The 13,341-nt window shown below is 34.9% G+C and overlaps 1 protein-coding gene across 1 annotated transcript in view; it reads right to left on the reverse strand.

Annotated features, from left to right (window-relative positions):
* MS3_00004654 (uncharacterized protein) overlaps positions 1-13,341 on the reverse strand; it is a 105,633-nt gene that overhangs the window by 12,794 nt on the left and 79,498 nt on the right. Inside the window, exons 5-7 of the mRNA XM_035731112.2 lie at positions 9,473-9,871; positions 6,647-6,919; positions 2,029-2,170 (exon numbers count right to left, since the gene is read on the reverse strand). Coding sequence (XP_035588535.2) covers positions 2,029-2,170; positions 6,647-6,919; positions 9,473-9,871 — 814 coding nt within the window. The remainder of the gene's footprint in view (positions 1-2,028; positions 2,171-6,646; positions 6,920-9,472; positions 9,872-13,341) is intronic.

Genomic DNA, 13,341 nt, shown 5'->3' on the forward strand with positions numbered 1-13,341 from the left:
TAAACAAGAAATGATTACTGAATTGTTAGAATTTGTGGGTTTTGTGACTCAGTCAATATATGACATAATGATATTGTTGATTAGTGAAATAGTGATTTATCAATTGGACCAATGCCTTATGAAAACCCGTACGAGCCAATATAAAGTCCTTATCAGTCCTTGAGTCCTGCCTAGCCTTGGTTATTAGAGGCCAGAACACCAATCTCAGCCTTCGCGATATGAATCATGTATTTCAAATATACTGGGTTTATATACCAGCTAACCAAACCACATCAAATGACATTTGTACAAAATCAAGCCAAAAGTGACTGTGAATGTAGGAGACTGTAATCAATAAACTGGGCACAACTCAAGAATGGTAAATTATATCATCATATTATATGAGTCAAATGGATGCTCATAATAAGAGGAACATGAATATGCAGATAGTTTAGTTTCATAGGAGTTACACAATAAGAATATATATATCGTATTTGGTTCATAAATCGATCCCAACAGTTACCACCATTTATTATTCTTGTCGGGAGATATCACTAACCCAATAAGTGACTGATATTAAGACATAAAGCTTTAGAAATGCAAATCTCCACCCGTTAGGATATCACGAAATAGATATTACTGAAATATACGTTCGGATCTGTAAACCACCGATGTTATCTAATACAATGAAAAGGTTAAAAAGCAAAAGAACTTCTAGTCAGACTATAGATATGTCTAACTATGATATCCCATACTAAGAAAAAACATTTGTCCATTGTTTTCTGATGCTTCCTGATTGTCTAACTAAAGACTATCGGTAATATAAACTATTGAGATTCAGAGAATGTCTATCATAATATTCATACAAATTATATGAACCATAAGATACTACTAAAATGTCTCAAATCTGTTTGAAGTTATACTGAATTAGCTAAATATTCTTCAATAAATTAACTATCAATAAACGAGCTTAAATAGATGCCGATTCTGTGGGCTAGAAGTTAAGCGTTAGTGCGCATGAGACCGAAGGTATTTGGTTCGAATCCCGGATGAAGGTTCGTGGATGTACACTGATGAGGAGTCCCATTCTAGGGCGAGACGGTCATCTAGTACTAACAGGTTTTTTCATAGTGGTCTAGCTTTAATCGACTCATGAATTCAACCATTAAGATTACTACAATCTCCACAAACCACCAATCTGATAATAATCATCATGTGCTCACTACTGACTGATTTCAAGAAAGTATTTTTCTGGAGTTCTAGTAAGAAACCGTGACTAGTGGAGTTTTTAGTGTGGCCCTTTATTTTGTCATTTAGATCGGATGATTTTTGTTGACGGGCTCTCCACTTTAGTGGCCCAGGATCTGACTCCGATTCGGTCATATGAATGTTTGTTACCGTCTATCCTCGTATGTAATCATCGATTTAAATCGCGTTAGTCAATTATGAAATTAAATAAGTCAAATAACAAGCGATTGGAATAGAGAGAAGCGAAACGACGCGCAGTCGAGATGGCGAGTAAGCCAACTCCCATTTGACACAGCGTTAATCAATATTTAATGTCAGATAAAAATAAGTTACAGATATGTGATGAATGGGATAATAAGGGCACACACATATGCGATCATATAAAGACAGTAAAGACTGATAAGCGAACAATTAATAAGGTCAAAATATGGCTCACTTAGAATGAATAAGCTAGAGTAACGCATATGGGCTTATCATAATAACCGACACTACAAGTTCAACCTTGTCTGTTATGAGATAGTAACTCATTGAAGACAATGGTGGATGGTGGCACAGTTTTGTGAATTGGTTGAAGTTAGACATTAACACTGTTGAATATCGACCCAATGGTCTAGAGGCTAAGCGTTCGCATGCAAGACTGCATGGGGTCATGGATGTACACTTCTGAGGAGCCCCATACTAGGACGAGACGTCCGTCTAGTGCTTCCAGGTTTTCAATGATAGTTTAGGTTACATCGAATCATCAATTTAACTATTAAATAGACTATAGATTTTTCATCATTTTATAAATTTAAAACTTACCTCCAATAAGCATAAAAACCGCTGCAACTAATTTTTCACCAAATGTTGTCGCTGATACATTACCAAAACCAATACTTGTAATTAATGATAATGTAAAGTATAATGATGTTACATAAGTCATTGTACGTGGAAGTGGTGGATTCTAAATAATCACAATAATAATAATAAGATATCTTATAAGGATAGATAGTTTATCCATGTTGATTAATTAAATAAACAGTATATACCCATTAAGACATTAAATAAGAAAGATTAGTTCAGTGAAGAGTTCTCTTTGATGGAGTTTTGCTCTCGGAGCTGGATGGCTTAATCGTGTTCAAACAATAGAATCACACAAGCGGGATCGTGGACGCCCACTACTAAGGAGTCCCACAATAGGACGAAACGTCCATCCAGTGCTTCCAGGTTTCCAACGGTGGTCTAACATCAATCAGTTCATAATTTCAATCAAGAATAGAACACCTCAAAGAATAAAACTCTATCAAAATCATCCACCTGAGCTAGAAATCTTCTCCATCATTTCGAAGAGTTCCCTTTTCGGTGAATTCATTTTCAAAGTTACACAGTTAAGGAACTTAATCAGTTTCTGTGTTATTCTATCAAACGTGTAGAAGTGAATGCGAAGGTTATCTTTCTTCAGGATTGAGTTAACATATGCAAATATCCTAAATACTACTGGAAAATTCTTCAAAGAAACCATATTTATCCGATCTGAACTTTTTTTATTAAACGTCATGCATAAAATGTTATCGATTCTATTCGTTCACTCATCCTGTTATTGGAATTTAACATTTCGTAAAGATCATTTTCAAAGCTGTACAGTTTTAAAAATGTATTCGCCGAAAACAGAAAGTCTTCATTGAATTAATCATTCTGATTGATTACGTACAAGGTTGTGAAGATTATGAAGTTATTAATTGAGATCATGAACTGACTGATGCTAGATCACTAGTGAAAACCTAGAAGCACTGGATGGCCGTTTCATCCTATTGTAGGACTCGTCATCAGTGCTCATCCACGATCCTATTCACAGGATTCAAACACAGGGCTTTCAGTCTCCCGCACGGACGCTTAACTTCTAGATCACTGAGTCGGCATCCAACAATTTTAATGTATAACCTCAATTAACCCATGAAATTGCGCTATCATCTTCCATCGTATTAAGATAGATATCTGTCTTTACGTGAAACGGATTAGCTCCGTTGATCATAGCTTCTTACTAGAACTTCGAGAATTCCAGGTTTTCAATAGTGGTCTAACATCAATCGGTTTATGTTCTCAATCAATAACTTAAATGCTTTTCCGGCGAGACTGTAATTTATGGACGAACCAATCAGAAGTGTATTAGAGATTTCAAGGTTACGGCGCCAACTTCAGTGCTTAATGCTAACGTACGATCGGTTCACAGGCAATTTTGTACAAAATGTGATAATTGACCGGCTATAACAAATCAAACGGCGAGAATATAATTTGTGGACGAATCAATCAGGTACAAGATAATAGATTTCGGGTTTTAACGCGAAAGCCTTTCATCCATTTGGCTACATAAATTTCTGGCATTATAGCTGGTGTCAGTTCGTGATGAAAACCCCATATATAATTCCTAACTAAGGAAAGTATGACAATTATTGCGAACTGGATAATAAAAGCACCAGTAACACTGGCTGCAGCCAGGCACTACAATATATACGGATGTTTGGAGAGCGTACAGACTCCTACATAGTCTTGGTTATGTGCATTGTGTCGTTATCCACAAGTAGCATTTTGTGCACTCAACAACCGGAGTACACTCAAACAATATTGAAGCTATATGTTCGAAGCTGAAAGAGTTTTTGAGACTTTATCATGGCTACAAAGGTCAACTATTCTGTAGGCGTATGGATGATTCCCACTACTGTAGTCATTACGATTTTAGAACCTCTTAACCTGTTTCTAACGTTGACAAGTTTTTGAATCACGTATAAGAAGTGTATCCACTTTATTTTGTATAACATATTTTTATTCTATATTGACTGTTTGCTGATTGGCTAATATTCCTAAAGGCCACTTAAGAGTCGTTCAAAGGTCGTCCATAAATTAGAGTCACGCCGCTTTTCCTAAGATTTATCTCAATATTTTCCAAGTTTAATCCTACACAGATGATCGTATCTATATATATATCCACTTCTAAATCGTTTTATATTAAGATAAAATAGCTTGTTGTTTGTTTGTTTTGTTTTGTAATTCTCTAATCAAACCAATTACTTGATGTAAACTACAAAACTTATTCAAACAAAGAAGAATAAGAACAAGGAGAAGACCGAGAAGAAGAAGAAGAAGAAGAAGAAGACATTTGTCTTATTTAGACATGATTAATTGATGAATAAGAGACCTTCAATTCTATGGTATATTCTTGGTACAAATTGTAGTTGACATATTTTATTAATATTTATTAGAATTAAGGTCATTAAGCCAATACAAGCCAATATAAAGTAATACAAGTCAATATCTAATTCAATTTAGATAATTCCCATCTATTCATATAAGACATATAGAACATTGAGCATTATTAGTCATGAGATATGCCGAAAAAGGAGTTCAATTTTGTTCTCTTGTTGTTTAAGGTTAAAACAATATAATTAATAATTTATGAATAAACAAATTTTAGCAATAGGGGTGTGTGTGTGTGTGCGTGTGTGTGTACATGATTAGATCAAATAGAGTTTTGTCTTTAGGGGGGGGGGAAAAAAGATAATATATATCAGTTAATTATCACCGTTGTTTGGTAACAAGTAAAGAAACTGGAGTTAAATGTATTTTAAAGAATTTGTAAGATAGTGACTATGATTAGATAATTTACTAAATGCTCTGATATGACTGACGGTAGGATAGATCCGTTCTCCTTCTCAAAATGTTCTCATATAGCTATGCTTATAAAGCCAATGCAAGGGAAGTTCTACTCATGAACTTCTCGTGGAATTACTATTGTTTACGAAATTGAGAGAACAAAAAGTGAATGTCTAACACTTTAACCGGTTTGGTGGATATAGAGGATCCATGTAAAGGATTTGGGAAACCCTGATTCCAAACCATTAATGTACATCAGCTCTAGGATCCTGAAGGAACAAATGGCGTATAAACCAATTATTAGTGACCGGCTACACATGGGATTAGATCTTCTTACGTTGTTCCATTATCTTGTGAATCAGACCTTTAGGTCGAAGTCTTGGGATGTCAACCACCCCCTCGGAATTCATAAGGCTGTTAAAAGTTGTTCATTTATTGTTTTTTTTACAGTGATTTTCTCAGTAAATTTCCCTATACTTTTTAAAGAAACACTTCAGTTATACTCAGAATTCTTATGTTTCCATTCAAGTCAATGAGATTTTCATTCAAGCATCTATGTTTGTCAATTTGTTAGAACTTCAGAACTCACTTGGTAAATACCTTATTTTTGTAATTTTATTTTGAAAATTTAAATTTCTTGTTTTGACGCCAAAAGCACCCATTTTCACTTTCATGCCACATTTCCCGCTTAAGAGAATTTTAAATATGATTGGTTCGTTGTCTCTTTTAATATATTTATTTTGTAATATTTCTTAAAGACATTTTTATACTGTATATAAATGGTTGAGCTTTTGATGGAGTTTTTGTTCTCTGAGCTGGATGGTTTGGTCGTGGAGCTTTCATCGTTCTTCTGAATGACATCATCAGCACAAACTTCTACCTGAGCTACAAATCTTCTCCACTATGGTTGGGTTTTGCTTGTTGTTGTTGTTCGTGCTTTTGGCTGGTTATGGAATACATCCCCTCTTCTGAAGTTGAACTTCCCCCTTTTAGTTAGCGGATATGAAACGTTTATATCACTGAAGAATACTGTGTATTATAAACTAATGTCAATTGAGATTAACTCAATTCAAACTGAAATAACTATTTATTAGCTAATAAAAGTAGGGAATATGGAACATTCAACAGATTGGTAGTTTTATATTCAACGTGAAACTTGTTCAGTTCAAGGTACTCGTTGGTAAAATATTTTGTGAAAGAGATTGATATGTGAACGGGAATGATAATCATTGATTGTTATTGGATTGTTGTCGATTTTTAGTGTGGAAATATATTTACATTATAGTCATGCTAATCATCTGTTCTTGATCTGAGTTGTATTGAAGTCCTGTAGAATAGACACTGGGAGGAAGTGAGAATCTAGTGTAGATATTCGTCTATGGTAAATTAACGTCCCATTTGTGTAGAAGAAGAAAACCAACTGTTATCCAATGGTTCTTTAGAGAATATAAGATTGTGGTATACTTTGTTATTTCGCCGACATTTAAACTATTCATATGTACAGAAGGGGTTTTCTTGGAGATTATATTAATTTTAATAGTTGAGATCATGATTCAATTGAACTTAGACCACCATGAAAAACCTGAAAGGACTGGACGGCCATTTCATCCAATTGTGGGACTCCTTAACAGTGCGCATCCACGAGACTGATAAGTCTTAGGTTCAAATCTCACGAGGCGAGATCATGAATGCGCACTGTTAGGGAGGAGTCCCATAGTAGGACGAAACAGTCGTCCAATGTTTCAGTGTATTAAATAAACAATTCATGATTAATAATAAATAAATAACTTACACCACTAGTCCAATTAGTTGGAGTAGTTTTACCTTGGTCAATATCATTTAATAATCTTGGTATCCAACCATAATAAATACCATTTTTTAAATCAGTTTGACCAACACTATACCATACACATGCTAACCAATGAGCCAATAAAACAAAACCAGATATCATTAATAATAAACTAGCTGCCATATATTCCAAATATTGATCTAATTTACGTGTAACACGACCAATACGTAATAAACGTACAACTTTTAATGCACCAAATAAGGAACTAATTGTACTCTGTATATTTCAATGAATAAAGAAATAAAAGAAAAAGAAATCGTTGTTGTGAAGGGAAAACATGTTGAAAGTAAATTCATAATTCTACCAGGAAACCACCCTCTGAGGCTACTGCCGGTTCCAAGCTCGGAGTATGGAGTTAGTGACCCCATTCCGTAGAAAAATAACTCGCTAAAAAAACGATAACCAGAAGAAAATAATTCAAATCATTTAAATTGTGCATTGAGAGTTAGATTGTATTGACCTACTTTTATCAAGAGAACGCGATTAGTGTAATGGAGACAATTATTATTATAACCAATTGTATCAATGAATCTTTTACTGTGCTCGTTTGTTTAACTGTACCAAAACACATTCATTCTTCCGTTGATTGTGACCTTGCACGAATTCGATTACGCTCAGTAACCACACTTGTAACCTGGCACGATTTTGGTATTTTTTTGATATTACGAGATCGTCAACAAATATATCTCGCTACAACGTTTAATCGCCTTCTGATATTTGGTACGCAACATTCATGTAGTGGTGATCATATTCAACCGCGACTGTACGCCATCCTACAAGATGATCTTTATTAAGAAGAGTTATGACGCCTCATTGGTGAGAACCAAGTTTTTTTCGGAAATCAAGACATTGATGTCCCTTCTGACAACCAGATCAACCATTAATTTAGGTATATATGAAAATCATAGTGATTTATGTTATTAGAACTAACTAAAGTTAAATATGAGGTGTACTTTTTAATATGCTTCACAAATACACACTCATGTTACTGGTCGGATAGAAATGGTTGCGATATATATATGTGTGTGTGGGTGTGTGTATTTGGATAGCTTACTGCATGCTAGTGATAATGTGGTAGCAAAGACCTATCTAGGTTTAATAAAAGCTAAGGTAAAATATGTTAATTTAGAGAATCTTTGACATAGTAGTGAAACCTAATTTAGTTACTAACATTTGAATGGATAATGCATTTATTCAAACAATCTAGCTCTAAGCTTACACATTTCAGTTTTTCTGAGATAAAGTTATTTTCAGAAGAGGTTTGTGGAGATTTTAGAAATTTTCACAGATTGAAATCATGAGTCAGTTGAAGCTAGACCACCATGGAAAACCTGGAGACACTGGACGGCCGTCCCGTCTCAATATGGGACTCCTCAGCAGTGCGCATCCACGACCCCGCACCCCGCGGGATTCAGACGCAGGACCTACTGGCTTCGCGCGCGAGCACTTAACCATTAGACCACTGAGCCGGCGTCCAACGGTGCTAATGTCCATTGTCTTCAGTGAGCTGATATCTCACAACAGACCTGGTTGAACTCCACTGGTAACGGCTTCCCACTAGAACTCCAGGAGTATCTCTTTAAGTCAGTCACTAGTGAGCAGATGATTATTATCAGAAGAGGTTTGTGCAGATTTGACTCTAAATCAGAAAATGTAAGAAAAAAAAATGGTGGCCATTTTATACTGTGATGTTTTTCAATCTAGAATCGATCAGTAGGATCACAATAATCTTGCTTAATGGAGTGCAGTCCTAAAGATGTATCTTCAGATTATATATGATTCTTCTTAATGTTATAGATAATCATTATTACTTCCTTCATCTCTGTCTATTTTATAAATACCTTAGTTACTATTTTCTAAGACTAAGTTTCTTTTCAACTATGAAGCATATCATGTTGCTGTGTTAGACCAAACATCATGTATGTATGTATGGATGAGTAGGTGGGTGGTTGGTTAAGAGAGAGTTTATGCATTAGATAATGACTATTATTAAACGATAAAATTTGCTCATAACAACCGATATCCTTTATAATGAAGAAACAAGAACATATTTTACAAATGGTGCAATAGTTTTCATATTGTATTTAATGCATTATAGTAACAAGAAGAAAGTTAATAGAATGAATCAATTCAATACAGTGATTATTACTATAATACTTATAATATTACAACTGATATAATTATTACATAACAAAGGTATTTTCTTTATATTAATCTAAAATGTGTTGAACAATTTATGATTGTAGTAAGGACAGGGACAGTCAGAACTATCTCTCCAATCGCTTTCGCATGGCCACGTTCATACAACCATTATCAGGGAACTCCTACTCACTACCTTCTCGTAGAATTACTGTTGTTTAAAAAATTGAGAGGACGAAAAGTGAGTGTCCGACGACTTAACCGACTTGATGGACAGGGAGAATTCACTTCGTGGAGTTGGAATACCCTGATTCCAAACCAGTGATACACATGGGCTTCAGGATCCTTAGGGAAAACATTGCATATAAACCAATCGTTGGTGACCGGCTATCATAGGACTGTATCTCCTTATGTTACTCCACTGCCTTATGGATGAGACTTTTAGGTCAAAGGTTCGGAATTTGGCCCTCTAAGAAAACCACCAGCTTCGGTTTGGGTTCCCAATTGGTATCACATCCTACACACAAATCAAGTGACTCATATGGCACATATCGATCAATCAATAAAGATACACACATATTGATATATATATATATATATATATATATACATTGATTTCAATCAACTTACTTGTGTTGCCTCCGGTTGAAATGCATTAAATACATCATATGGTAAACATGATAATACATCTACAATAAACCATCCTTTTAAATAATTAATTCGTATAATAGTAGCATCTGATATAACTTCACCATTTGGTCCAACAAATGTTGTATGAAAATTTAATACAATGTCTATAAAAAATATTACATCAACAATACTGTCGACAACTAATAAACTAACATCATCCATTGTTTTACTTTTAAATGCTGCATTAAATGGTACCATTACTGCTGTATAACCAGTTAAAAATAATATTAACCAATCCCATGTTGTTTTAAATGCCACATAATGTAATATAATATGTGGTGGAGTTTTTGGTGCTTCTTGTTTATATTGTGGAACTAAATCCAACCATGATGAAGTTGACTATAATTGGGAGAGGGGGAGGAGGAGGAGGGGAACACAATATTGAAGAAGAAGAAAAGAGAAAGGGGAGATTAAGTTTTGTAAAATTATTGCATAATTTAAAATGAATCATTTATGGAGAAAATAGTAGAATAATACATAAATCCACCGGGAACCCACCTTCTAAGGCTACTGTCGGTCACAAATCTAGATAAAGGAAGGAGGTTGGGCATGGGATGAGTGACCCCATCACGTAGAAAAATAACTTGCTAAAAAACCGTAACCAGAAAAAAATAATTCAAATCATATAAATTGTGCCCTGAGAGTTTAAAAAGATCTTTATTTAGAAGAGCCATGATGCCTCATGATGAAAGCCGACTTCCTTCGAAAGTCACGACACTGATGCCCCTTCTGACAACTAGATCAACCATTAATTTAGATACTTGGAATACGCGTACAATATGGGAAACCGAGTGAGTTTTCCAAATTGTTACAGATTATTACATAGACTGATAGTGAGGTAAATGTGTAATATCGCTAATAGGACTGATAGAAGTTAAGTATGTAATCTGGTAAAAATTAGATTTGTTGTTTAAAGATTAACCGCTCAAAGTGAAATTGAAAAATTCCGTGTTTACTCCTTTGTGCGGTTATTACTGAGCGCTGTTGATGAGTAACATCCTAATGTGAATAATTTGTAGTGTTAGTTACTATGTTAAGTCCATATAGCTTATTCTAGCTTCTGAACAGGCCAATTTATCTATTCTTCTAGAGTCACGTTATGTCCTTGTTAACTGTTCGCTTATCAGCCTTGACTGTTATTATGTAAACGTATATGTGTACCATTCTTATCCCATTCATCCCAAGTCTGTAACTATAAATGTTAATTAACGCTTGATGAAATCGAGTTGGCTCACACACCTTCTCCAACGTGCATCATTTCTCTCTACTCTCTTCTATTCGCTACGTTCCTGTGATTGTCTGTCCAAATCAATAAGTGAACAAAATATATGTATTCGGAATTCATTCTTGTATTTGACTTATTTAATTCGATTACTCCCCAACGCAAGTTAAGTCGATAGTATCTATACAAGGATTGACGACATGTACGATCTAACTGGAGTCAGATAAGGGGCCGCTAATAAACTATCCATTACTTCTTGCTTTTCAATAGTTAATATGTCACAAACAAGATAATCAAATGCATGGAACAGATTCCACTACTACCCACTATTCAATAAATTATATGAATTAGGTTTGGCTGTGTAACAGAATTTAAGGTACACTTACAAATGAATAATCGCTAAGTGGTGATCAATGTCAAGTATGTCAGCACTTTCTGAGTGCAGATCAAATCCTATCAATCAAATTGCAATGTGGCCAACAATCTAGGTGACTCGACATTGAGTGCATTATGTTGAGATAAGATGATGGTTGGAGGTAGTCAACAGGAAACGTTAGACCTAGGTTTCGTGCTACTTGCACTCGTCAGCAAGGTGTACCTGTAATTATGAGGGAACTGATACTCCCTTATAGATTGGATCCCTACCACCACTTAACACGAAACTTAAGTCCAGGTTTTCCTGTTGACTACCTCCAACCACCATCTTTTAAATACATTATAGTTGGTCGCTAGTTAACATGTTAATAACACCACTCCACCACAAAATATCATATTTTAAAACAAAAGTGTTCCAGTTAATGAATGGATGGAAGTTTACCTCATTGAAGTATATGTGACTGATAAGTACGAACATTTTTTTAAAGATATAAATAAACAAACGTTACAAAATCAAACTGAAGTCTTTATCATTAATGAAATATACACATAATAACTATATTCTGATACACTTAAGGACAATGTTGTTCAAAAATTATGTTCATAATTTATCTCAATAAAGAACAGTATTGAATGTACTAATCATTATTTTGATCGAGTTTTGTTCTTTCAGCTAGATGGTATGGTTGTGCCGAACGACAATATCATCAATACAAACTTCAGGTAGAAGTGAAGTGTTCGAATTCCTTTACATACGGCTCACAGTTTGTCCTGCAAACTCCGATGTTGATTGGTTCTTGTTGACCTTGAACCTGTCATGACAAGCTGTGAACCATATATATAGAGAGCTTCGAACATTACACTTCTACCTGAAGTTTGTACTAATGATGATGTCGTTCAGAAGAACGATGAAAGCTCCATGACTAAAGCATGCAACTTAGAGAACAAAATTCCATTAAAATCATCCATCTGAGCTACAAATCTTCCCCACCACGACCATTATCACCACCACCACCACTAATCACTATATTTTTATAGTCAAACCAGTTAGCTGAACATTTTCCCATTTTTTTCTAATTACAATACAACAATTCAATGTTCAATTCACTGGAAAAGTTCAAGTTCTCCCCGCCCCCAATCCACCATTTTGATGAAAAAACTATTGAAGGACACAATTAACCTGGTAAAATATAATCATAAATGTTTCCTCTTGTTTATTATATTTAGTGAGTAAACATGAAAGTGTTAAGAGAGTAGTGAGTATCTGCATGTGATGTAAAGAAAAATGGTAGTTAAATAAATAAAATCCTTAATTACGTTACCATGACGACAAGAGTAAGTATTCATTCAAAGTTATATTTACCCGGAAGTTCCTTAAATGGCATTATATCTATTAACATTGCATCATAATGTACTTATATTATGCTTAGTTAAGTATTATTGACACATATTAAAGTATGTTCATTTGTAAAATAACATGTTTTCCTGAAATGTATAACAATCATAACTTTATCGAAAAGGAGATTTTGTGAAGATTGTAGTAATTTAATAGTTGAATTCAGCAGCCTCAGCAGCAGTAGGTCTCAATATTCACAAAGGGAAAAGCAAGATTATCCGATACAACACAAAATGCACCAATCCAATCACAATTGACGGAGAAGATTTGGAAGATGTAAAAACCTTTACGTATTTGGGCAGCATCATTGATGAACAGGGTGGATCTGATGCAGATGTGAAGGTGCGGGTCGGAAAGGCAAGAGCAGCATATTTACAAATGAAGAACATCTGGAACTCAAAGCAACTGTCAACCAACACCAAGGTCAGAATTTTCAATACAAATGTCAACACAGTTCTACTGTATGGGGCAGAAACCTGGATTACCACGAAAGTCATCATCCAGAAAATACAGGTGTTTATTTACAATTGCCTACGCAAAATACTTCGAATCCGTTGGCCGGACACTATTAGCAACAACCTATTGTGGGAGAGAACAAACAAGATCTTAGCGAAGGAAGAAATCAGGAAGAAGTGCTGGAAGTGGATAGGACACATATTGAGGAAAGCACCCAACTGCGTCGCAAGACAAGCCCTCACATGGAATCCTTAAGGCCAAAGGAGGAGAGGAAGACCAAAGAACACATTACGCCGAGAAATAGAGATAGACATGAGAAAAATGAACAAGAATTGGATGGAACTAGAAAAGAAGGCCCAG

The sequence above is a fragment of the Schistosoma haematobium genome, chromosome ZW (genome assembly GCF_000699445.3).
Source record: "Schistosoma haematobium chromosome ZW, whole genome shotgun sequence".
Classification (NCBI taxonomy): Eukaryota; Metazoa; Platyhelminthes; class Trematoda; order Strigeidida; family Schistosomatidae; genus Schistosoma; species Schistosoma haematobium.